This window comes from Trypanosoma cruzi, genomic scaffold (assembly GCF_000209065.1).
Source record: "Trypanosoma cruzi strain CL Brener 1047053516729 genomic scaffold, whole genome shotgun sequence".
NCBI classification, from domain to species: Eukaryota; Euglenozoa; class Kinetoplastea; order Trypanosomatida; family Trypanosomatidae; genus Trypanosoma; species Trypanosoma cruzi.
Window position 1 is genome coordinate 1 of NW_001849519.1, and position 24739 is coordinate 24739.

The following is a 24739-nucleotide window of genomic DNA, read 5'->3' on the forward strand; positions in this document are numbered from 1 at the left end:
GGCCGAAGAAACAAAACGAAAAAAAAAAAGAAACTCGCCTTTTTTTTTTTTTTTCCCTTTCGGTGTCCGTGAGGAGAGTTGGAAATCACCGAGAAAAAAAAGGAGTTTAAAAAAAAAAAAAAAAAGCATACAAAGACAAAGACAAGCGCATCATAAGGGGGAGAAAAGAAACACAAGAAAACAAGCAAAGCGAAAAAAAAAAAAAGGAAAAAAAAAAAAGTAAAGGACAGATGGCAGAAGACGAAACTTGAAAAATAAAAGAAAGGGGGAACAAAAAAAGCACCTCCCCGTCTGCAGTAACATGCATGACAAAGAGTACGCGGCAACGGTAATGAGGGGGACAATGTTTTTCGTTTTTATTTCGTATTACGTTGTTTTGCGTTTTCCTTGGGAACCCCTTTTCACTGTGTCCCATACATACTTTGCCGCACTTCTGACGTCCATTTCCTTTTTTTTTTTTTTTCCTTTTGGTTATTTAGCCCGGGGGGAGAAAAGTAGTCTTGTCCTTTTTTTGTGTTATATTTACTTGGTTAATCTCATCCTGTCTCCCACGGCATTCAGCTCCGCCGTTAAAATATTGTCCTGCATCCTTCGTCCAGGGCATTCACTTTGCCCCCTCAGTGCACTCTTTTTTATTTTATTTTTTTTTTTTTTTACCCCATCCATTATGTCGGGACGGCGAGAGCGGCAGCTCCCACAGATTCTTCTCGCTCAAAGGCGGTTCACACCCGTCCCACCCCACTCGGCAGAGGAACGGCTGCTGCGTTAATAACCTCGCCAGTCTCCCGGGGGGACGAGGAACCGTCCTCATTACTGCCCGTCAAAGTAGCAACACGCCCGTGTCGTTCCATCGTGGCGATCGGCGCCACCTCGTCAAATGATGGCGGGGCCGGAAGAGACGTCACGGACGCCGCGTTCACACTCCGCGACAGCTCCACCACCAAAGGCATGCACGGCAGCCCGTCCGTCTGAAAGTGGCGTATCTGCTGCGGCAGCCGTCGTACACTCTCGCAGTACTCCTTTAGCCGCAGGTACTGCTCCATGTTCTCGGCGTACCAAAAACCATGACGGTCCATCAACACACGACAGCGCAGTTTGTGGATCAGATGCCAAACGTCGTTTGTGCGAATAAGAGTGATAAACGACGTCTCGGAGCGTGGCTCAATACCCACAACGGTGGCAATATCAGGTCCACATGTCGCCTCAACCACGCGGTTTAGGACAATAATGGTGCGATCCCTCAATTCACAAGGAAACATTTGAACAAACACGGGGAGAACTTGTTCCACAGGCTTTGCGACATGGAAATCTGGGTGCTCATATTGTTTAAGCGCTGCCGAAAGGTTGTAAGAGTAATATGAGCAAATTCCCTGTAGGCTTCCATGAACATTGGTGCCAGAGCGCTGTCTTCCTGATGGTTGGCGACGTTTTGTTATCTGAATCCGAAGCGAGTCGTAACTTGGCGGGCTGCCCCTCGGAGGAGCCTTTTGGTTGCCGGAACCATCAGCGCACAGCGGAATAATGGAGGATGCACTTGCCGAATTCTGGTTGCTGTCTCCTGATGGAAAGCTGAAAGAAACAGGCTGAGAAGGTTTTGTGGTGACTGATGTCACAAATGTCTGCGGCATAACTCCTGAGGCTGAAGATACACTGACAGGGGTTGGTGCCCCAGAACCCACTACGGAGCCCGTGTTCGTGGTCCATGGTCCGCACATTACCGGTGGCATTGACTGAGGTGCCGTAGACAACGAAGAGTACGCCATTGTCCCGTTCACTTCAACAGTATGCTGAGGCGGGGCAATCACGTAGTAGGGAATCATAGTGGGTACTGGTGTGGGGATGCACAATGTTTGCTGTGAGTTACTTGGCGCGAACATCACAACATTGCCGCCATTTTGCGCGGTCGTAAAAAAGGCGGGAATACCGTTTGACACGGTTGCGACTGGAGACGCCTGTTGATATGCCAAACCATTCGTGGTGCTACTGCTATTAGCTGGCACCGTCGTGTTGCCGATGGACATAAGCGAGGAAAAGCTGAGTTGGGGGGCCTGTGAGGTACATACCATAGAGCACGCCAGAGGATTGGGGGTACTATTTGCTATCGATGGTATGTTCGACTGCGCATTAACAGAGCCAAAGGAAAGACAGTGCATGCTTGGTGTGGGTCCAAAGGTTGTATTCGACTCCGTTATACGAGTTTTGTTTTGTTCTTCTTTGAATGTAACTGGCGCCAAATTGCATACATGAGAAGCAGTCTGTAACTCGCAGTTGAGGTTACTGCCGCTTTTCTCAATGTTTTGCTGACTTACTTCACTATGCAGATCGGTGCCCAACTCAGGAAGAGAAAATAAGCTGCTTCCCCAAACATCCTGTTGCGGGGCTGCTGTCGTCATCGCATCTGTAAATGGACTGCCTGTGGCCAACATCAATGCCACCTCTCCGTTATGTGCCGGCAAGATCGAATCACTCAATTCTTGGAAACACATTTCATGAATCATGTCCTCTTTCTGATGGCGGCGATTGAAGGATTATATCGTCTGAGCGAGAATAAGTCAATTTATACAGACTATGGCGTATATTTATATTGAGCCAATTCAATCGTCTCTCCTTATCTCCAGACTCACAAACAACTGTACCCGTTTAAATGCTGTTATCTTTTTTTTTTTCCTTTTTCGCGACTGCAAAAAGGGTGTCAGGCAGTAAAAAAAAAGAAAAAGAAAAAGAAAAAAAAAAAAAGAAAGAAATGTGGCGTCACGCTCCAGGCAGCAGGCAAGGGTAATGTCTCTGTAAGTACTTCTTTATCTGCTTCTCGTTTCGCCTATTCCTTTTTCGTCCTTCCTTTTTGTTGTTGTTTTGTTTTCTCCCACCCACGCCCTTCTCGTGTGTGTTCGAGTTCGCGCGCACTTACTCTCCCTGTATCGGAATCCGCCGTCACCACAGGGAGGGGGAAAAAAAATAATGTTCTCCTGCGGTTGATCGCACCGGCTGTTTCTTCTGTTGCCGCCTTTTGATGATGATATTTTTCACCTCGTCTTCGTGTTTTTCCTCTTTTTTTGTTCCCTTTTCTCCTGCACTTCGTTTTATTTTCCCTCCTCACGCCTCCTTCCCTTTAGTGTAGGTGTCGTGTATTCGGTTTGCAGAATATCTTCCGGGTGAAAAAAAAAAAAAAAAAACAACCAACCAACCAACCAACCAAAAAAAGAAAAAAGAACAGAACGCAATAAAAAAGAGAAAAGAAAAGGACGGAGAGAAAGAGTACAAAAGAACAAAAAAAAAAAAAAAAAAAAGACACCGGCGGGTGGCGGGCTCCATTCTTCAATTCGCTCCACCCGCCATCCCTCCCAAAAGCCAAACAATAAAATAAAAATAAAAATAAAATAAGGCGGCGCTTAAATAATATCGGTTTTTTTTTTTTTTTTCCTTTTCTTTTTCTTCTTCTTCCTTCCTTCCTTCTTATTTGTATTTTTCATTTGTTTTCGTTGAGTGCAACGTTTTTTTCAAACAAACAGAGTAAAAAAATCAGGGCGAGCGCTGACGCTTGCTGTTAACAGCCCTTTTTGCTACCACGAGCGGCTCACACCATTCCGGAAAGTGCCGTCGCGCGTAATTCTCTTCCTCATCTGTCAGCGGCCTCAGTGACGGGCAGACCTCCCGCAGCTGCTTCCCAAATTCTCCATCCGCAAAGCTAAAAGCCTTCAGCATTTCACTCGCAATGTTTTCGTCACGGCAAATAACAAAGGCTCGCCAGGGCCGCGACGGTGCGCTGGCGTCCGGTCCCTCCACCTTCAGGAGGGTAATGCCTCTCCGCAACACGGGGTTCGTGAGGCTCAGGTTTCCAAGCTTCATCTTCATTGTCTGCCACGTCGTTCCAGGTGCAACACCCTCTACCGTTAGCGTCACACCTTTGCGCAGGAAACGTTTAATTTCCTGACCTTTAAGCTCCGCCAATGCCTTCTGCGCCCTCACAACGTTTTGCTTCAATTGCGTCCCCTCCCGCGCCCGAATATCCTTTTCAGTTTTGGCGCGGTAATCCTCCGCTGGCATCACATTCAGGCGAGATGGCAAAAAGTGTTGTGCTAAGGCTGAGGGCGCCTCGCCAAAGGAAACATTCGCCTTGGCGCACGCCGTGGCCTCCGCCACCGTGGCGAAACACACCACGAAGGTGGCGTGTAACTGTGTTTCGCCGTGGGGCTGTAACATGACTCTGGCAAACTCAACAGTTCCATACTGGCTGAAAAATTCTTTCACCTCCCCGGGCTTCGAGGCGCGGTGCAAGGGCCACACCACAACACTTCGAATTGCAGGATCGTCCTTGGGATCCAGAAAACAACGCCGACGCAGATACCACTCGCCGTCTTCTCCTTTCAGGGATTCCACAAGGGTGCTTGACGCCGCCGCCTCTCGCAGGGAAGAAATATTTTTCTCATCAACAGTACAGTTCACAAAACGCAAAAAACTGACGCATTTTATATTCGGTGGTGTTGTAAGACCAGCAGTATTTTTGGGTGACACCTTCTCGCGGAAAAAGCCATTGGCCTGGTCGAAGAGGTACGCAGTCCCAAAGTATTTCTCCAGCAATTCTGCTGCAAAGTTTTTTTCCGTCTGGCTCATTCCGCCTTCCTTCTGCTTAACCCACAATCCGGCACACGTATGCACAAAAAAAAAAAAAAAAAAAGAAGCAAACGAGATAAAAAATATAAATATTGCAAGCCCGGTGGCGTTGCATCACGGGAAGGAAAGAGAAGAAAAGGGAAGGAGGCACCCCCACCAGTGACAGGGCCTTCTCTGTATTCATCAATTCTTTTTTTCTTTTTTTTTCCGCATTATCCTCGGTTGACGGTTTAATTCTCTTATAAAGCGACATTAACACAGAAAGCTATTCTCTGGCAACTTTTAAAACAAATTTTCGTAATCATCATCACTGTCGCTCCCACCACGGTTCCTACGACGTTGTTTCTGCTGATAGCGGCCGTTGTTGTGATATGATTGGCGTACATGTGGCTTCTCTCCCTCGCCTCTGCTGCCAGCATGGTTCCTGCCTACCCTTTGGTTTCCTTGTTGATTCGAATCAAAGCCACGATAGTGGTCGTGTGTCCGGCTCTGCTGATGATGTTTATTGCGAGATAAATCCTCATCATCACCCCAGCGAGAGCGCTTCAACCCGTAATTTGCATATTGATCCGTTTCCCTCGTATGAGAGACATTGTGCCTGTCTCCGCTGTAACCAGAATAGGGCGATCTATCATTGTAGGGGCGGGAATTCGTCGCGTAGTACCCACCGCTGCTAGCACCCCCACCGTAAGACCCATTTTCTCTCCTGCCGGCATTCCAGTTTGCGACATAAGAAGGCGCACCCCTCTCTCTCCACGCAGAAGCCTGATTGTAGCCAGGAGAGGCATACACGGTGGAAAGGGAATTGAAAACTGACGGCAACACAGCAGAAGCGCCAGAATTCTCCCGATAAGCCATGCCGTTCTCCGCCTCTTTTACACGAGTTACCCAACGGTCCGGCACTCGCTTCTTCCGCCGACTGCAGTCATAGGCGTTGTGCCCCCTCTCTCCACAAAAACAACACGAGGGAATCCTCGTTTCTCGGGACGCAGAGCAATCAAAGTGACCAAATGAAGAACAGGATACACACTGCACAAAAGACATATCCTCTGATAAAAGAGTTGTGGGAGACAAGTTCAGAAAAGGTGATGGGCGTGGCTCTTGACAAAGGTGGTGATGACCCCTTGTGGTGTGGCACGTTCTGCATAATGTATTGCAGCACTCGGGTTTTTCGTGTCCCTCCATTCCACAGTTCCAGCAAACCTTTTTCTTCCCTGCCGCATCCGAGTCCCGCTGCTTGGTGAGGTCGTAGTAGCGGTTGGGACCGCGCGCAGCTCCAGTCCTTTGTTGCTGCGGAGCAGCATCTTTTTCCGTTGCCGCAACAACGCCCGCAGCCGTTGTTGGTGTTGTTGCCACGGACCTCGTCAATAATTCCGGAGAGGCATCGTCTCGACTTTCAGCAACACCCCTAATGTCATGTTGCTTGGCAAAAGAATTCCTAGACGCCGAAGCCGCACACTGCATCTCTTCTTTGCACTTATAGGTGTATCCAACCATGACACGGTCGGCGTTGTACACTGGAATGCGAACGCAGAACCTGGCCAACCGCCGGCTACCGTGAACGGAGCAGGTGACCAAATCGTTCCCATCAGCGGGAGGCGTAGAAGCCACATCATATCGATCCGACCTCATACGACAGGCCCAAAGACTTCGCTATGTTTCTTTTTCTGTGTGTACTTCGACCCCCTTAAAAAGAAGAAAAAACAAGTCATAAAAGAAGTAAAATGCGTGGCAAGATGGCAGACTTCTCTGGGTATGCTGAACTTTCATCGCTATCGTCGTTTTGCAAACGTTTTTTTTTTTTTTTTCGTTGTATTTTGGCTCGTGTGTGAGTGTTCGTGTCACCCCACGCCGTATCGGTTCACCGGTCAAACGCAAAAGGGGAAAAATGGGGGCAGGGTGTAGAACGTTCAAACCTCAAGAAACACCAGCGAGGCAAATATGACAAGCAGGTAAGGAAAAGGAAAGAAGCATGCGTGCCCAATGTGAAAAAGAAAAAAATAGATGAACAACGCGCACAAACAAACAAGAAAAAAAAAAAAAGGAATAAAGGCACAAATAAAAGTGGGAATTTTCGCCGCGCCCTCCTCTCACTCACATCGCACGCTCCATTTTATTCTTTTTTGTGTCCCTTCTCTTCCTCCTTCCGAATGATTCTGCACGGTGAGAGTCCGGCCATTTAACACTCGCATCAAAAATGAATACCCTCCTTTTACTCATCCTCCTCCTCCTCATACCTTTTCTTTTTTTTTCTTCTTGCGCCCGCCGGTGGTCACTCCTTTCACCTCGCCCCACCTGCGCCTTCTTCGGGCTGGGCGAGAAAGCGCAGAGTTGCAGGGCTTTACATACGAAACAAACCAAACTCTGTCTTCTGCCGCGGAGCCAAGCGAACTGTGCGCAGCGTCTGAACCACCACCGCACGAGTGTCCTCGGGGGCAATGACGCCATCATCCCATAAACGTGATGTGCTGTAGTAGCAGGAACCCTCCTTCTCGTATTTTGTCTTCACCTCCGATTTTAAGCTCTCTATTGCATCGGGCTTCAATTTAGAGTTTGTGAGCGCAAGCACTGTTGCAGCCTGATTCCCTCCCATGACACTTATCCTCGCATTGGGCCACATAAAAAGAAAACGGGGGCCAAAGGCACGGCCGCACATTCCATAATTGCCTGCACCATAACTCCCTCCAATGATTACGGTAATTTTTGGAACCTTCGTTGTCGCCACAGCCGTCACAAGCTTTGCACCGTCCTTTGCGATTCCGCCCCTTTCATAGGCCTTCCCAACCATAAATCCCGTAATGTTCTGCAGAAACAACAGAGGGATATGACGTTGAGAGCACAATTCAATGAAGTGTGCCCCTTTAAGAGCCGATTCAGAATACAGGATACCGTTGTTGGCAACAATGCCCACATGCATTCCTTCAAAACGTGCGAACCCACACACCAACGTGTTGCCGTATTGCGCCTTGAACTCGTCAAATTCACTTCCGTCAACAAGACGGGCAATCACAGCACGTATATCAAAACTCTTCACAACTTCTGCAGCCATATCAGGTATAAATCCTCCAATCTCCTTTGGGTCGTACAAGGGTGGCGTAAAGGTTTTACTCTCCACATCTTTTGAACCTTCTTCCCGACTCAAATTTCTTACAATACGTCGTGTTAAGTATAATGCATGAAGGTCATCCGTCGCAAAATAGTCCGTAACACCACTTGTTCGACAGTGCACAGCAGCCCCGCCCAATTCCTCTGGAGTCACTTTCTCTCCAGTCGCGGCAAAAACAAGCGGTGGACCCCCAAGAAATATGGTACCATTGCCCTTGACAATAACGCTCTCATCCGACATCGCTGGCACGTAGGCACCACCAGCCGTGCAACTCCCCATAACCACAGCGATCTGCGGAATCCCCGCAGCAGACATATTGGCCTGGTTAAAGAAAATACGACCAAAATGTTGTTCATCCGGGAACACTTCATCTTGTCGAGCAAGATTGGCCCCACCACTATCCACAAGATAAATACAAGGAAGATGATTTTCCCATGCAATTTTTTGAGCCCGCAGATGCTTTTTAACAGTTATGGGATAATATGTTCCGCCCTTCACAGTGGCATCATTCGCCAAAATCATCACACGAATGCCATGCACAACACCAATGCCCGCAATAATGCCACCTGAATGACATGACTCCCCAGGATACAAATCGAGCCCGGCAAGCTGAGATAATTCCAAAAAGGGGGTCATTGGGTCAATAAGTTTCTCGATACGCTCTCTAGGCAACAATTTCCCGCGACTAACGTGTCGCTCACGGGCCTTGCGATCATTTTCAGAAGCCCCCTCAATAACCACTTGTACACGACGTCGCAGCTCCGTCGTTAGACCCTCCATACGTCTCAGATTTTCCTGAAATTCTGCACTCTTTGGGTCGCACGGGTAACGAAGGACATTTGGTCGAATAGCTGCCGGAGCAGACTCGTACTGTGAGGGATGGGCGGCGTAAAGCTCAGAAAAATCCCGCGATCGCTCTTCCTTCTTGATATTGGACTGGAGGACGTCTCCTTCTGCTGATTTGTGCGGTGTCGACCCGGCTGACACGCTGCACCAACGGTTTGATCCTGTGCAAGAGACAAACCCCATGGTGGCTAATGTGCAACGTGGCAAATGAAACCCAGAAGCGGTAAAACAACGCAACATGTTTCCTGCAAGAAATAATTCGGGTGTGTGTGTGTGTGTGTGTGCAATAATACAAAAAACCCACAGAAGCAGCCCCTTTTGTTTGTTGTCCGCAATACCCCTAATGAATTACGGATCCCCCAATTCCCCTCTTTCCTCTCTTCCTAAAATAAATAAGAAGAGAGAACTCCACAACTCAAAAAAAAAAAAAAAGCTTCTCAGCACAATATAAGAAAAGAAGCAAAAAATAATAATAAATGGAGGGGGAAGCGTGAAAGGCTTCTGGCGAAATAAAGAGTTAAAACAAAATGTGAATGTATTTTTGTATTTCTTTATTTATTGAAAATATAAATTAAAGAATTAATGTGTATTTTTTTTAAAAAAAGACCAACTTCTCGCACAACCCACATGAACCTAAAGTGATTCCAAACCCCATCATATTTCTTCTTCTTCTCCACCCACCCCCCACCACATCTGAGCATTCCCCGCTTCAGCTCTCCGTGGAAGAAAAAAAAAACATTTCACCAGAAAATGTTTTCCTCCCCGTTACGCCCTGCAAAAAAAATAAAAACAAAATAAAATAAAATAATAATAAACCAACAAAAAGTAGAAATAAAACACTTTTGCTCTTTTTTTCTTCTAATTTCCCATGGCCTCTCCACTATCAGACGTCAAGGCGAACGGCCACATGACTGTTGTCGCAGTCCTTTTTTTTGTTTTTGTTTTTCTTTCCTTTTTTACAAAATACCGTCAAAACATGTGTATCTGTAGTAGACATGACAACAGAGGCGTTTTCCTTTTCTTCTTCGCAAACCGGGACCCCTCCTCCCACCTTAAATTCACTTTACTTCCCACTCACAAGCGGAATGCGGCTCATAATGCATTTCGCAAAGGACACGATCAACAGAGAGAAACAAACAGTAAAAGTTAAGTCTTCATAAATAATGGTAAAATAAAAAAAAAAAAAAAAAAAAAAAAGAAATCCACATCCAAGCTTCGCCATCCCATTAGAGAAAAGCATCTCACACAACATTCACTTCTCTCTTGCTTTTATTTATTTATTTATTTTTTAAACTCTTTTTTTTTTTTTTTTGTTTGTTTGTTTGTTTGTTTGGGAGGGAAATTAATGCGTAAGCGTTTTCTTGTGCTTCCTTTCACCCACCCCGGCGGATGCTCCTGTGGTCCATGTTTTTTTAGTTGTTGGCTTCTCTCTGTTGTCCTGTCAAGTGGGAAAAAAGGCGAAAAAAAAAAAAGGAAACAAAAAGGAGAGGTCCAGTAAGCAAAAAAAAAAAAAAAAAAAAAAAAGAAAGAAAAAGCCACTTCTATGCCATCAAATAATAATAAAAAAGAAGCATCAGTGCAAAAACAGGAGCCAAAATGTAACTCAGCGGAATCATTTCACCCCCTGCTTTATAAGCCGTCAGAGGCACATCCTCTCGTGACGCCTTCGGTTCTACAACGGGTGGCTTGGAATCCTTATCCAAGTCGCCAACAATAAACTCCTTTGACAAGACTAGTGCCCTTGAGGAATGCCCGATGCTTTCAAAGGAGTTGGTGATGTCGTACCCCCCAAGATCATTGATAGGGTCAATTCCACCAGGATGCTGAGACAAAAACTTCGTGACATCCAACACACGGCCGTACAGCACCACCCAACAATCCTTGTCAGTGTTGTGTTTTCGGATTTCCTCCCACGCGTACTTTGGTAACCGTGCCTCTGACATTATGTCTGTCCTTTGAATTGTGCCTTTTATGAAATTAGTAATATTGAGCTGAAACTCCGCTATGAACGCAGACCTCTTACCTCCAAGAACTAACAGAAACACACACACACACGCAGAGAGAGAAAGACAGAGAGAAAGAGAGAAAGAGAAAAGATAGCAATTTTAAAGAATCGCAAAATAAAAAATAAAATAAAAGAAAAAATATTTTTCTTCGAAGATTCCCCCATAGTAAACAGCAATAAATTATATGCAGCTCTCAAACCCAAAAAAAACCAGCACTTCCGCTCTTACCCTCAATGCAAACAAGTGCGAGGTCACGTGTCCCAAAACGTCACCGTGTGGCGGTTCCATCTCAAAAAAAAAATAATAATAATAATACCACCATGTGTGCTCACAACAAAATATATATATATATGCCACAAATTGCGCCAAGACTCGCTCAACAAAAAATATATCTAATAAAATTTACCGAGCATTTTTACATACTTCTTTTTGTTTTGTGTTGTCTTGTTTTTCCTCGTGTTTTTCTTGTGTGTGTTTTTCTTTAATAAATCTGTTGGCCTGCATTCGGTGCGACAGCGCGCGCCCCCAGATCTCATGGTGTTGCAGCCATGTCCCAGCAAGGCACATCTGGTCCGGGCGCAGGGCTGACGCCAACAGTCACAACCCCGTCAGGGAAACGTTGCTGGCTCCTGGCTTCCCCTGACAATACGGAGCAATTGACCCTGGCGTACCACGCTGAAGCATCCGGCGGCATTGCCAGGGGAGCGGTCTCCAGTTGGGCTCTTCTTTTTTTCCTGGAGGACTCCGGGTCGTGTGCCACCCACTCCGCCCACACGCCCAGGATGTGGAGATGACTGGCTGTGGTTCCCCTGTCCGACAGGCCTGGATAATTGGCCGTGGTACACGTAATACCAAGTTCCGCATTTATTTTCCACCGTCGCAGTCTCCGGGTCAGGAACTTTACCCCTGCAATAATGCCGCTGGCATTGTGGGGCACAAAACCATGCGTTGGCAGCACGGCAGCGACGACATCACGGCGCCGTGCGGGTTAAGATCCGGAGCGTTGCACCGCATAATGATTGACTTTTGGCTTCCCGAAGAATCGCACCCGCGTCATTGGGTGATGGGTCCCTGGCAACGCTATGAGGTGGTCAAACATAAAATGAACAGGGAATATAATTCCTCTTCTTCACCCAAACAAGATGAAAATATTGTTGCAATACGCATCTCGCTAAGACCCTTTCACGCGTTTCGCGTAAAAATAAATCAAAAGCAAAAAGGAATGCAGCTTGGATTCCGTGTACTCCGCATCCCCGACGCCTCAGAGGAGATTTGTCCCACACTCATGCACCGGCAAACAGACAAATTCATTAAGAAATATGTGTAAGCCTCCAAAGGTGGCTGTTTTTAAAAGGGCCCCGCAACCGCCGGACTCCCCTCCGCGTGAGGGCTAACAGCGGGGGAGGCGGGACAGAAAAAAATAACTGCCCTCGCTGCACTCCAGCACGGTGTCATCGGAGACAAAATTCAGTTAAGAAACAAAAAAAGGCGGGAAAGTTTGTCAAGAGACAAGATCACCAAGATAAACACCCTCGTCTTCGCACGCTCCTCCCCACGGGACCCCATTATCATATATAAAAATAAAAATAAAAAATAAAAAATAAATAAATAAATAAATAAACTATTTGCTGCATATTCCCGTACAATAACCCCACACTAAAAATAAAAAATTAAAAAAATGTGTACCAATTCTTGCCCTAACAGCCAGGGAAATTCGTGTAGTTGGCTGACCAGTTAACAAACTTTTATATTTAAACAAGTAAAAGTAGAACGGGGAAAAAGGGGTAGGAGTGGGAGGCAGTGGGTTTGCCACCTCCTCAATTTTTGCTCCAATTAGATATATATATTATATATTGATTGCCGCTGTCGTGGCATTGTTTCGCTTTTTAAAAATTGGAGATATTTATTAGTTAATAAATGGTAAAATTTTGAAGTCCTTCAACCACAGGACAAAAAAATAAATAAATAAATAGTAAACAAAAAATATCCGTCTTAACGTTATCGGTTCATTGACTCCCTCCATCGCGGTCTTCCAAAAGAAACCACGATGGGAAAGAAAGTTACAGAAATATATATATATATATATATTATATTATATGCGTCTTATCAGGAATTACATTAATTTGGGTGGCCTGCATGCTCGCAAACGTCGTTTTGTTGTTGTTGTTGTTGTTTTTAAAAGCTCCCAATAAATGTCTCTTTATCCAGCCTTCTATATGGCAAGCACAATAGCCAACTGTAACAGCGATCCCGTAGAAACACCAAAAAGTAGGCAGACGCCAATGGCTTGACCAGCCAAGGCCTTCTCGCCATCAGTTTGAAGGCCTTCCGTCTCCGGTCCATATGAAACAGAAATTGTGGCCAAATATCCGTTGGTTAGTCCCGTCACGGTAGCTATTACATAAGCTGCGCCATGATTGCGAATGTATCCTTTTGCACACAGAACCATCAAAGGAACAAGGAGTATTCGCAAAAATGTGGATATAACCACCCACCTCCGAGAAAGCCACAACCTTCGACTTAGGCACATTAATCGTCCCACAAGATCACCGAGGCTGAAAACTGCCACAACAATAGTCCCGTACCAAGAATCATTTACGTCCACGGCCAGCATTACACCAGGAAAGAGAAGGAATGTCATAAAATACGTGAAAAAACATGAAAACTGCACGGGATAAATCTTCTTGATGATTGGCCAGAGTCTTACACTCAAAAGCCACCCAGTTTCGTAGGGGTCTTCTCCAGAAGAGGAAGTAACGTCGTTTCCAAATTCTTCTTCCTTCTCTTCATTCGCGTTGGTCAAATCTCCAGGAACAACGTTTGATCTAATGTCTGGTGTGTGGTTCCGATAAATATTAGCAACAAAAGTGCGCTTTGAACGTAACTCCAAAATGCGTTCCCGAGCAAAGGAATTTTTCGACAGTGACCATAACATAATCATTGTCACAATAATAATCCCAATTGCCGTGCTGAAGTAAATGTACGCCTGTTTTTTGACAGATTCAAAGTCATCTGACATGGAAGCCTTAATAATAATCTGCAAAGCAGACGTCAGGGCACCAGAAACAGCAGCACCAATAACAAAAGCAGAAATAGTAGTGGGCGGGCAAGTGCCAAATAGTGCGTATCCAGTATTCTCATAAAACGCTCGTCCGACACCGCCCACAAAAGCCATTACCATCAAAGCAGCCATTGCGCCCTTTTCCGATGCATTAGAAGAGAAGGGAATTAACAACAACACCAGCAATTCCACAAGCATAAGCACACAGGAAGCCTGCAGCCGAAAATTAAGAGAAAAGCGGCGGCAGAACGTCGTTAGGTTCATTGGCTCAAACAAGGTCTGCGTTACCATGGTGACAACCACATAAAATGTAAGAACTGTGTCCCAAAACTTTTTATTTGAAGGCACGGCCCCGTCATCTTTCAAAATATACTTGTAATATTTGGTCATGTAACTGGGAGCTGATGTCACCGCACTCACACCCATCACCATGGTGATGCCCATAACGATGCTTGTAAGAAAGAGCCAAGTCTCTCCATAGGAACTGAAAAAAGGCATCTTGTGGCAAAAAAGTAGCCCTTACCCGCTTAATCGTGCCCTTTATTTGATTATTCCTGTTGTTTTTAGGCTTTTGGAAATTACTCGGTACTTCGCTTAAAATAAATAAAGAAAAGTAAAAAAAAAAGAAACATGGTTTAAAAGGTGTTGTATTAATATATATATTCTTACAGAAATCCGCAAGCAAACAAAGAAAAAGAATAAAACGCACAGAGCTGTCCCCCAAAGGCCAAAGCGCCGTGCACAATTTCCCCGGAAAAGGAGTTACCGTCCTTGATTGAGAAAGAGGACGCGAGGAGCAGGCGTCCGTCTGGGCGCGGCCTTCGTGTAGGAATTCCCGGGCTACCATTTTTTCTTTGATTTTTAAAGAACGGTTTCCATTGAAAGACTTCCGTTAATTGACCGTTGAGCTGCGAATGACTCTTAAAGGGAAATGGCCATTTGTTTTCATCAATTCAACGCATGCCCATATTTAGCCCGCCTGAAGCGCCTCCAGCAGAAAAAAAAGGAATCGAGGGTAACAGTCCGCCCTAATTCGCGGTGCTCCCCCCAACCAAGACACCCTCCTCGTATCAATAAACACGCAGGCAAAGGCATTAAAAAAAGGCAAAAGCGTGACAAGCCGAAATGCGCCAAGGGTTCTGGCTAAGCAGCCCCTTTCCCCTTCTCAAGCATTCTTCCCGCAACAAGCTTCCAAGAACTATTATAAATGGGAGGCAGTAAATCACACAAAAGCACACCTCCACCCAAACGTCCTTTCCGGAAAAGAGGAAATTAAAAAAAGGAAAAAGAGCTTCCCGGTGACATATACACACCTATACACAAACAGGGGCAAAAAAAAAAAAAGTGTTTTTAAAAAATATGAATTTATTTCCCCGCGCACAAGCACTGGATAATGTAAAATCCCCCAAAGACTAAAAGAAGAATATGGGTTCGCTTTCCTCACTTTCCTTTGTAGAAGTGGAAGTTGGTGGCTGTAAAACTTTTTGTGGGCCCAGCGTCTCTGTTCTCGGCCTCTTCACACCGGGAGTCCTTTCCTTAACAGCCCTTACGCCCCCCGTAGTCAGCCCACTTTTCTCAGTCTCTTCCTCCGGCCGCCACCACCGCAGGGTGTCACCAACAATTTGCTTCTTTTCGTCATTCTCGTGCTCCTCTGAGACCAAAGAGGGCGTAACACGCCTTTTCCCTCCAGCCCGCCTTTTCTTCGAACGCGGGGCTTTTGCCGCTACCTCTGCCTTATCCGTTAATGATGATGATGCTGTTGTTTTCGTTTTTGTTGTTTTTGTTGCTGCTGCAGCTGCTGCAGCTGCCGTCATCGTTGTTTGGCCAGCAGCAGCCGTGTGTACACCACCTTCAGTGCGAGGTCTCTTGAGCGGCTTAACGACATTACCACTTCCGTTTGTCACGGTGGCGGCAACTCTCGCAAACTCGTGCGGCCCTTGCAAAGAGAAAGAAGCAAATATTTGCTGGCGCTCTTCACGCACCACGGCAAGGCTATCACTTAACGTCGGTTGTGCCTCCGGTGTTGTCAGACGCCCTAAAGAAAGGAATTCCTCTGACTCCAGAGTCAGGCCTCGACGGTGGGACTGCGCAGCGGCGTCTCCACGCGCATGCAGAACCCCGTCGTACCGAAGCCTAACCCTGCCAAGCTGGTCAACCCCCTCAAAGCGCAAATCATCCAACGGGTCACCTGTATGCACCGTGTCAATGTTTACACCTCGCACAAGAACATTATCGTGAAGACCGACATCCACAAAGACGCCAAATGTTGTCACGCTCTGCACAACCCCTCTCAACATATCGCCGGGCTTAAGATCGGACAATTTCGGTGGAAAACGACGAAAAATTCCTGCGTGAGGTAATTCCGAACGTGGATCAAGAGCTGGTGACGCCAATTCCCGAGCCACGAGTTCCAGCGTCGCCTCGCCACATCCAATCCTACTTGCCACATCCCTGAGTTCCGCATCCCTCAGATTAAGAAGAATGTTACCGACCTCCCTTCTTTCTTTCCCCCCGTAAAGTTCCAGCAACTTCTGCACGGTGCTATACGACTCGGGGTGAATGTTGGTATTGTCCAGTGGGTTCGTAGAGTTTGGGAATCGGAAAAACCCTGCGACTTGTTGATACGTCGCCTCCGTCATGCCTGGAACCCGGCGCAAATCCTCACGGCTCTTCAGTTTTTTCGCATACCGTGCAAGGACAATTTGATCCACAATGGGCTTGGTAACGCCTGGAATCTTTTCCATCACGTAACGGTTGCTAATTAAGGCGTTCACACCTACGCAGGTCACACACGATTCAACCACACGATTCAAGGCACGCAAAAGTTCCATTTCGCTAACGTCATGTTGATACATGCCAATACCCATAGAACGCACGGGAATTTTAACGAGTTCACTCAGTGGATCAATCACCCGGCGACCAATACTTACCGCCCCACGGTACATTGGATCAAGCGTCGGAAACTCCTCCCTCGCAACATCGGATACGGAATAAACACTTGCCCCTGCCTCACTTACAATAGCATACTCCACACTTAATCCCCTCTCTTCAATAGTATCAGCAACAATGTCCGCCACTTCTCGCGAAGCAGTCCCATTGCCTATAACAATTTTATTCAGTTTTAATTTTTCGACACAACCACTGATGTAATCCCTCATATTGGCTTTATCCATAATAATGCACTTGAAACGAGTCAACACTCCACCATTCTCATCCAAAGCGACACACTTAACACCTTTGGTGACACCTGGATCCATCGCCAAAATTCTCGCGTTACGCATAGGACACTGCATAAGAATATGACGAAGACTGTGTGCAAATACGGTAATGGCTTCTTTTTCAGCACTTTTTTTTAAGTCACGTCGAATGATGTTGTGTGTGACCTTCATTATGTTTTCATATGCAGCCTCAAGACATTGATTTAGTAGACGAGTAGCTTTGGGGTCTTCCTGCCGCTGAAACCCAACAAACTTTTTTCGAGCCCATGAGAAAAAAGTATATTTGCTTCGACTGTGGGGAATCATCTTTACTAGAAGCACTCCCTTACTCTCACCACGTTGCAATGCCAAGACGTTATGAGCACTGATACGTTGCACAGACCATCGGCGATTTTCGTAAGCAGCAAATTGTTTTTTAAGCGTCTCAAAGGCATCGGTGCCAATTTCCTTGGCGTTTTTTTTCCTGGGGGCTGCCGCAAGTGAACTGCTGATCACACCGCTCTGTCGACACTCGGCCAGCATGAGTTGTCGCACTTCGTCACAGCGCTGCACTTCCTCCACAATAATGGCCTGAAAGAGTTTGGCACCGTCTGTAACAGAGCGTAATTTCTCTAACGCATCTGTCAACGGCTCCGAAGTGTAAAGCAGCTTCTTCGCGAGAGGTTCCAACCCAGCCTCCCGGCCCCTGTGGGACAAGCTTGTCTTCTTCTCCTTAAAGGGTTCCCATGCATCCTCCAACTGATTCAGATGCAACAGTTTATCAAATGCCTCTCGAAGCTCATCTGTGAGAAGACCGCGGCTTTTAAGACTCTTCAGCATAAATGCGCGGCGCCGTTGTACCTCCTGCAGTTCCTCCGCCATGTCAATGAGTTGGCGAAGAGCCCTCTCATCAAGGTGTCCAGTTTCGTCTCGGCGGTAACGCGCCAGAAACGGAACGGTAGAGCCCCTTTTTGTCTGCTCCACCACAAAACGGGCGATGGCGGGGGAGATAGACATTCGTGCCCCTATGATACGGTACAGCCGCTCCTGCACGATCTTCCCCACATCCCCTCCCTCCCCAACCGCCACGCTGCTGGACGCACGCATCGCCATACGGAAATGTGGCAAATTTTTCGGACGCGCTGCGGCTATGCACTTAATGAGGCGTCGCATCGGGAGAAAGGAGAGGAGAGAAGAAAGAGAAGGAGGAGGAACAAGAAAAGGTAGTGACGATGTGATAAAGCAAAAAAAAAAAGAAAAGAAAAGGAAGAAAAGAAAAAGAGAGAAAAGAGAAATGCTCGCGTTCCCTTTCTTTCTCTCTCTCTCCTAGCCTCTTATTATTAGTTGATGTTCCTCTTCCTTTTAATGCTGCTATATTGTCCTTTGAAAATGAGAGAAAGCAAGTGTATGAGTGGCCCACACACACACACACACACAAAAAAAAAAAAAAAGGGAAATATATACAAAAAAAAAAAAAAGTAAAGGCATAAATGAATAGAAAAAGGAAAGAAACGGGAAAAAAAGCCAACAGAGATAAAAAATAACACATATAAACAAACAAAATAAAAATAAAAAAAAAGAAATATAATTATGGCACCATCATCGTCTTTTCCTTAGAATGGATCAAAGATAAAAGTTGTGCCCACTTCATTACGATGCCAGTGATTAGTGTGAAAAAGCCACAGCCCAGAAATAATAAAAAAAAAAAAAATTCTTCATGTATTTCATTCTCTTTCATCGCCGTTGTCATCGATTCGTTTGGTTGCTTAAAGCCCTTCCATTTCCATGCCCAAAACATCCAACTGAATGATATCTGTTCTTCCATTCAGCAGCGCCCCCAAATGAGGCTTTGTCCTTCCCATATCGCCGTGAACAAATTCCTTCACGTAGGTGCCCGCCTGGGTCTCCAGGTCCATTAGAAACCAATGCGCATTCAGCGGCATGAGTCGAATTGAGTGAATCATGCGCGGGCGAACTTGCATGGAACGTCGATGCAGTACTCTAACAGGCGTGCGTTGTTCGATGTCAAGATCTTTCACGGCATTCACAGCCTGAAAGTAGTCGTCATGCTCGGGGTCTACAATCGCTCTGCTGCACCAGACAACACAGCGGTACTTCTTCACTTTACTCTGTGAATGCCGTGCCAACCTCACGGTAATGTCGGCATCTGTGACACGCAAGTCCGAAATCTCCACACTACCCTTCTCACTTTTGTTTACTGCCTCCTCGAAAACAGCAAGATCCTGCGGTGTGACCCGTTGACGACTGGGTGAAATGATCTCCAGCACAAAAGGTCTCCCACTTCCAAGCATGCGCACATCCACGTCTTCACGGCCGGCACTGTGGAACTTGTAGCGTCCAAAACCGAACACACGCTGCGCAGCCATTTGCTGCGGGTTGACCCTCTGCTCCTCGAGGTGCTGTTGGTCTGCACTCACCCGTTCGCATCTCGATCTCTTTTCAATCTGTACAGTGCTCTCGTTTGCCTCGGCCATCCACGGTACCGACGCGACACCCTCGGGAAAGAAAAAAGGCAGTATTGGATTTGCAATTATCTCCTGTAAAGAAAATGCGCCGACGCGCTCGCCATAGGCAAACCATGGCGACTGAGAGAGATCCCGTTTCATCTTGCGGTAGTTGCCTATCAGCATGATATTAGAGTGCTGCAAATTAAATGCAATTGTTGCAGTCCCCTCTACCACAAAGTGCTTTAACTGACCCCCTGCAGCTCCGTCATTAACCCACCATCCAATTTTTTCTAGATAGGGTTGCACATATTCGTACAGGACGCCGTAGTTTATAACACCATCGCAGCGATTACTACAGTACTGTGGCGGAACCACATCCCCACCTGCGAGATCCTTCACACGATGGTGCTCGGAACAAATGTCCACAATGACCCCCTCGTTCTCTGGACTATATATGAATGCTTGAATAGTTTGTGGCTGTGTCCCAATAACCGCATTCTTGGAGCGACGCGCAATCTCTCTTAGATATATTTCATACCCTACGGGTGTTTTTCTATCTTTCAACTCCGCGTGAGAATACGTGGTGTATTGAAGAATGCGAGCCCGCAAATCACTCATAAAGAAGTCCTTAAAGTTACAGTGTTCCTCAGGTATCACAGCAAAAGGATTGGGCAGAGCACCCTCACGTCCGTGAGCACCGTAAAACACGGTAGACACCATCAGCCACAAGAAAGACATGGAGCGGTGCACATTCACGTTGACGGAAAGACGATCCGAATCGATGTATGGACTTGTGCGAATAGCTGCAGCTACAGCGGGAGCATGGACGTAATCCATGAACTGATACAGCCCCAAGCACGCACAGCAAAGAAAAGGCAAATTTTGGCACGCAATCACATCCAAATTCTCTCCGGTCTCCACATCAAAGAACCGCAAGGCACTCCTTGGCGTCTCGTATACAATAGAAAAGTGTGGGTGGTATGCCTCATCCACAAACGGTGCCCCATCGTCGTGAATTGTCCCCTCAACGCCCTCAGTTTGGGGCAAGCGTAGTCGTGACGGTGGTGCTGGGGGTGGTGCCTGGTACATGATAGACATTCGTAGGGCGCACATGTAACATAATGCATCCCGTTGCCCCATGTTGCTTCGCACCGTCACTTCGCACTAAACTCTATTCAAGGCAATTTGACACACACAAAAAAAAAAAGAAAAAAAAAGAATAAATAAATAAATAAAACGGCATAAAAGACAAAAGCCCGTGTGTTTCCCTCCGGCAGTAATAAAAGTCAATATCGTTTCCTTTCTTTTCCAATGACTCGTGTTAACGGTAAACATATAACCGGAAAAAATAATTACCATTATATTCATTATAAAAAAAAAAAAAAAGAAATAAAAAAAAAAGACGTATCTTTAAACACTCCCTTTTCATCCCCATTTAGGAAGAAAAAATAATAATAATAATAATAATAATAATAATAATAATTTAGTTAAATAAATAAAATTTGTTTTGTACATTTCCATGGTGTGATGAAATTCCTGATGATAAAAAAGAAAACACTTTTTATCATAAATGCTGGACTCCGAGTAGCCCGTTCTCTCTTGCCTTCCGTTTTCTTTTCTCCGCTTGCTTGTTAGCTAGGCATGTACATTGCTCTCCAGAAGAAAAATTTTAATTTAAAAAAAAGCGTTTTAACTCTGCTTCAAATATTTTATTGGGGGGTGTAAACGGCTTTCCTTTTGTTAAATATTTATTCCTGCAATTCACTATGCATCCCCTCGCATCCCTCTCCTCCTCCTAATTAAGACACCGCTCAGCGGCGAGGAACAAGAAGACAGGAAAAAAAAAAAGAGGAGAAAGTAAGGTGCACCTCCAATGACGCGCCTGTCTCCTGGTCTTGATGATCAGAGACCAATTACCGTGGAGACCATATCCCTAATAATGGCAGTAATATTAAAAATAAAAGGACGTCGACGATTTCATTTCAATCCCCTTCCCGTTCTTCAACGGTCTCCGTCACCACTCGCCCAAAGAATTCCCCCTTCCGAATAAAGAAACAGTAAATAAAAGACAGCACAAGAGTGCCGCCAATGACCAAAAGATTTACTGTGACTTTCTGCGTGTCCTCCATCATCGCCACAACTGTAAGTGCCATAAAGAGAAGCAACGGAAAAATCATCACGCCAAGTTTGTACCCTTCTAGTGGCAACCTGAATGGACGGCTTAGATGCGGGTATCGGTGTCGTATGATCAAGAAGGACAGAAAAATCACCACCACTCTTATGCCATACAGAACCTGGTCGCTTTTCACAAGCAGGCCAAAATCAAGAAACACACTGAAGAGACCAGTGATCAGAGCATTGATTGTCAATGTCCAATGATACGTGCCAAAACGCTTATTGCGCTGGTACAAAATCCGATTCACAGGCCCTGGGAAAACCTCGGTGTATGCAACACCAGCGATGACTTGCGATGTCGTGCACAAGGATGAAATCATCATTCCAAATGCTGAAAAAAAACTTCCCATAATCAGCAAAACCTGTAACGGGCTCCCTCCAACGCTGTAAGCAACATATGACCAGTACCCTGTCTTCCATTTGGATATGTCGGGCGGACCTTTTTTTGAACTCGAACCTGTCAAGATAGGTGGAATATATGTAAGATAACAAAGTCCCAAAAGTGGCACAAGCGCACGAATAATTGTCCGATGCGGAGTTTTAACTTCCTCTGTGACTGTGGCAACCTGTTCCAAACCGCAAAGATTCCATGACGCCGTGGAAATAAAGGTTGACCAATCAATATTAGCTGGAATAAAGCTTATAGCTGGCCAGTTCAAATAGAAATTGTTTTTAAAAAGGTGCATAGAAAACATCAGTACAAATGGCACAATTGTGGCGACCGTTAGCATAACACTAACCATTCCAACTGCTCGCACACCCGTCAGGTTCAATATGTACGTCACAAACAGCATGCCAGCACGAAACCCTCTATTTGCCACAGTTGTGCATGAAATAGTGGTGCATACGTACTCGGAGAAAAGCACTGGATAAAGTGCATTATCGATGAAGATGAGCAATAGGGATTGAATCACCATGCTGAAATACAAGACGCGATGAAATGAAACACTGACCCACATTAAAAACCCAGCATTGGATGGAATTGCGGTCGCAAGTTCAGCAACCACCAGTGCGGTAGGCATTGCCATAAGGACCGGAATCAATGTGATGACAACCAAGGTAAGAAGCGGACCACCGCCCATCACAGTTTCCTCAATTGCATAGGCTCCAGAGGTGGTGTAAGTGTACATAATGCCCAGTAACATAAGCGACGAAAGGGTTCTCTTTGGTACATTTTTCTTCTCATCGTCCGAGACTCCTGTTCCTTGTTCGCTCGGCAGGTTTCCCGTGGGAACGTCGGATGTGGTCCCTCCAACTGCAGCATTGTTACGCCGAAGCAAATGCCACCGTGGATGCTCAAAGTACTGGCGTTCTGACATACAGTCACTTGGAGTTTTTGGCGACAAAACCTTTCAACTCTAACAGCAAAGCTTCAAAATATATAAATCGAAACAGCGTTTTTTTTTTTTTTTTTAGTTATTTCGGTGGAAGAAAAAAGGGTAAAAGAATTAACAAAAAAAGAAGGTGGCAAAACGCTGCCGGTGCGTGAGTGCTCCAGGAGAGTTCTCGGAGACCGCAACATGCATGTCCTGTCCATGTTACTGATATTAGATGCCATTTTTATTTATTTATTTCTTTTTTTTCTTTTTTTCTTTTTTTTTTTTTTTTTTCTTTTTTTTTTTTTTTTTTTTTTTTGAGCTAGAAAAGAAAAATAAAAAAAATGATGCGGCAGGCATCCAGCAATGCGTATTTATATAATGATATCATTTCTTATCGAGTGCACCCTTCTGGAAAAAGTAAAAAAGGATGTCGAAGAAGCTCAGAGGCAGTCGGCCGCTTACTGGCCTCCTCGGCAAGGCAAATTTTCACAAAATTCTTTAGTTCGTCTGAGTAAATATGACAAAAGCCCTCTTCGAACTCATCCAGCGTTGGCCCAAAGCCATTTGAAACGTTCCGCCGGTAGCCATTTAAAATCATAGAGGGCACAGACAATTCCAATGGGTTCCATGGCAATCTTCCTGTTGAAAGCTGATATGTGAGAATGCCCAGTGACCACACATCGTTACTAGGCAAAAACGGCAATCCACGACAGCTCTCAGGTGATATATACGGCGGTGTACCGTAAATGAGCACATCAGAATCATGCTCAGTTCCATCCAATGTTGCCATTCCATTTACTAATATTCCTCCTCTAGAAGGAGTTATGGGGTAAACACAGTCAAAATCTGACAAATTGTATCTTAATTGCTGCGTTGCATTGTCAATAACAAGAAGAATATTTTGTGGTTTAATATCATTGTGAACCACCCCAATCTCATCATGAAGATAGCACAAAAAATGAAGCAGGTCAAAAAGAATGGTTCGAACCACATCCTCGGTAAACCGCTCTTCCTTCTTCAGAGATGCGTCCAAGGTCCCACCCAACGCCAGTTCATGGGCACTGTACATGTTGATAACTAATTCCTCACCATCGATTGGTGAAAATCCCACGTAGTAGCAACAATGAAAAAGTGGATGCTTCAAATTTCGCCACAGCTGGACCACACGCATCCAACGATCAATCTCGTGGAGACTGCCTACGCACAAACGACTCATTTTCACAGCCACATCGTATTTCTTTACACCGTCCATTGTTGTTACAGACAGGGTGCCACGGTACACATTCGAGCGTGCCCCTTTCCCTAAGGATTCGTATCTGTGTGTAAGAGTAACGGTGCTCTCCTGGTCGGTAAACTCAAAAAAATCATTGCACACATCCAACTCTTCTGCTGTGGAAGAATTCATCCCATCGTCGCATTTCACAAAAGAAAATAAAGAAGCAGCTTCATCGGCGTCATCAGATAGAGCCAACTCGGCCAACTCGGCGTCAGTTTGCTTTACTGGGGAGTTACATGCGTCCTCTTGAGACCTCGTTTTTAAGCTTATCCTACTCTCCAGTTGATGCCGCAACCGACAGAGGAATTCCATCGCCTCCTGAAAAGCTAGGGTTCGCCACTCAACATCCCTATTCATTTCACACTCATCGTATCTCAATTTGCACACAGAATGTATACATGCAAAAAAAAAAAAAAAAAAGGCACATCAAAGAAGAAACAAATGCACACACATACCCATTCATATGGTTTAATTTCAAAATTAAGTGAAAATCTTTTTTCTAATTAAATAATAATAATAATAATAATAAATCTTCAGCGACAACAGTGCTGTTGTATCAATATTAATTTCCATAGCACCGTCCATTCCCATAAAATGGGTTCGCTGTACAAACACACACTAAAAAAGAAAAAAAATAGAAAACCGTACACATACACTATAATGCTTCAACTACA

At 45.5% G+C, this 24739-nt stretch overlaps 10 protein-coding genes across 10 annotated transcripts, besides 42 other annotated features; all 10 read right to left on the bottom strand.

Annotated features, from left to right (window-relative positions):
- Positions 1–2031: a sequence feature (heterozygous, Esmeraldo-like haplotype).
- Positions 193–219: a microsatellite.
- Positions 629–656: a sequence feature (AT_rich).
- Tc00.1047053506773.10 (hypothetical protein, conserved) lies at positions 723–2498 on the bottom strand (the record flags this gene model as incomplete). Its single annotated transcript, XM_811504.1, has 1 exon — positions 723–2498. The coding sequence occupies one exon, from the start codon at positions 2496–2498 to the stop codon at positions 723–725; it is 1776 nt and encodes a 591-aa protein (XP_816597.1).
- Positions 2032–2597: a sequence feature (areas merged during assembly that could not be assigned to a particular haplotype. This can correspond to areas where the two haplotypes were merged or to regions with more than two copies in the genome that were merged during assembly.).
- Positions 2598–2716: a sequence feature (areas merged during assembly that could not be assigned to a particular haplotype. This can correspond to areas where the two haplotypes were merged or to regions with more than two copies in the genome that were merged during assembly.).
- Positions 2702–2744: a microsatellite.
- Positions 2717–3112: a sequence feature (haploid, Esmeraldo-like haplotype).
- Positions 3113–24739: part of a sequence feature (heterozygous, Esmeraldo-like haplotype) that runs on past the window's edge.
- Positions 3156–3173: a sequence feature (A-rich).
- Positions 3174–3193: a microsatellite.
- Positions 3194–3287: a sequence feature (A-rich).
- Positions 3358–3378: a microsatellite.
- Positions 3404–3440: a sequence feature (T-rich).
- Tc00.1047053506773.20 (hypothetical protein, conserved) lies at positions 3520–4611 on the bottom strand (the record flags this gene model as incomplete). Its single annotated transcript, XM_811505.1, has 1 exon — positions 3520–4611. The coding sequence occupies one exon, from the start codon at positions 4609–4611 to the stop codon at positions 3520–3522; it is 1092 nt and encodes a 363-aa protein (XP_816598.1).
- Positions 4657–4701: a sequence feature (A-rich).
- Tc00.1047053506773.30 (hypothetical protein, conserved) lies at positions 4894–6243 on the bottom strand (the record flags this gene model as incomplete). The annotated part of the gene is made up of 1 exon (XM_811506.1): positions 4894–6243. One exon carries the CDS (start codon positions 6241–6243, stop codon positions 4894–4896), a length of 1350 nt encoding a protein of 449 aa, XP_816599.1.
- Positions 6953–8803, bottom strand: Tc00.1047053506773.40 (3-methylcrotonoyl-CoA carboxylase beta subunit, putative; the record flags this gene model as incomplete). The annotated part of the gene is made up of 1 exon (XM_811507.1): positions 6953–8803. One exon carries the CDS (start codon positions 8801–8803, stop codon positions 6953–6955), a length of 1851 nt encoding a protein of 616 aa, XP_816600.1.
- Positions 8827–8847: a microsatellite.
- Positions 9114–9167: a sequence feature (AT_rich).
- Positions 9340–9400: a microsatellite.
- Positions 9732–9764: a microsatellite.
- Positions 9831–9856: a sequence feature (AT_rich).
- Positions 9861–9896: a microsatellite.
- Positions 10064–10097: a microsatellite.
- Tc00.1047053506773.44 (cytochrome b5, putative) lies at positions 10105–10506 on the bottom strand (the record flags this gene model as incomplete). Its single annotated transcript, XM_811521.1, has 1 exon — positions 10105–10506. One exon carries the CDS (start codon positions 10504–10506, stop codon positions 10105–10107), a length of 402 nt encoding a protein of 133 aa, XP_816614.1.
- Positions 10621–10655: a microsatellite.
- Positions 10681–10715: a sequence feature (AT_rich).
- Positions 10861–10884: a sequence feature (AT_rich).
- Positions 12148–12190: a microsatellite.
- Positions 12227–12249: a sequence feature (AT_rich).
- Positions 12521–12556: a sequence feature (AT_rich).
- Positions 12638–12667: a microsatellite.
- Positions 12724–12743: a microsatellite.
- Positions 12782–14128, bottom strand: Tc00.1047053506773.50 (nucleoside transporter-like, putative; the record flags this gene model as incomplete). Its single annotated transcript, XM_811508.1, has 1 exon — positions 12782–14128. One exon carries the CDS (start codon positions 14126–14128, stop codon positions 12782–12784), a length of 1347 nt encoding a protein of 448 aa, XP_816601.1.
- Tc00.1047053506773.70 (transcription modulator/accessory protein, putative) lies at positions 15043–18000 on the bottom strand (the record flags this gene model as incomplete). Its single annotated transcript, XM_811509.1, has 1 exon — positions 15043–18000. One exon carries the CDS (start codon positions 17998–18000, stop codon positions 15043–15045), a length of 2958 nt encoding a protein of 985 aa, XP_816602.1.
- Positions 15344–15440: a microsatellite.
- Positions 15371–15451: a microsatellite.
- Positions 18003–18051: a sequence feature (GA-rich).
- Positions 18074–18121: a sequence feature (A-rich).
- Positions 18245–18264: a microsatellite.
- Positions 18265–18410: a sequence feature (A-rich).
- Positions 18518–18540: a sequence feature (AT_rich).
- Positions 18594–20435, bottom strand: Tc00.1047053506773.80 (hypothetical protein, conserved; the record flags this gene model as incomplete). Its single annotated transcript, XM_811510.1, has 1 exon — positions 18594–20435. The coding sequence occupies one exon, from the start codon at positions 20433–20435 to the stop codon at positions 18594–18596; it is 1842 nt and encodes a 613-aa protein (XP_816603.1).
- Positions 20492–20532: a microsatellite.
- Positions 20667–20696: a microsatellite.
- Positions 20743–20778: a microsatellite.
- Positions 20958–20979: a sequence feature (AT_rich).
- Tc00.1047053506773.90 (amino acid permease/transporter, putative) lies at positions 21278–22789 on the bottom strand (the record flags this gene model as incomplete). The annotated part of the gene is made up of 1 exon (XM_811511.1): positions 21278–22789. The coding sequence occupies one exon, from the start codon at positions 22787–22789 to the stop codon at positions 21278–21280; it is 1512 nt and encodes a 503-aa protein (XP_816604.1).
- Positions 23028–23105: a microsatellite.
- Positions 23181–24422, bottom strand: Tc00.1047053506773.100 (protein kinase, putative; the record flags this gene model as incomplete). The annotated part of the gene is made up of 1 exon (XM_811512.1): positions 23181–24422. One exon carries the CDS (start codon positions 24420–24422, stop codon positions 23181–23183), a length of 1242 nt encoding a protein of 413 aa, XP_816605.1.
- Positions 24572–24594: a microsatellite.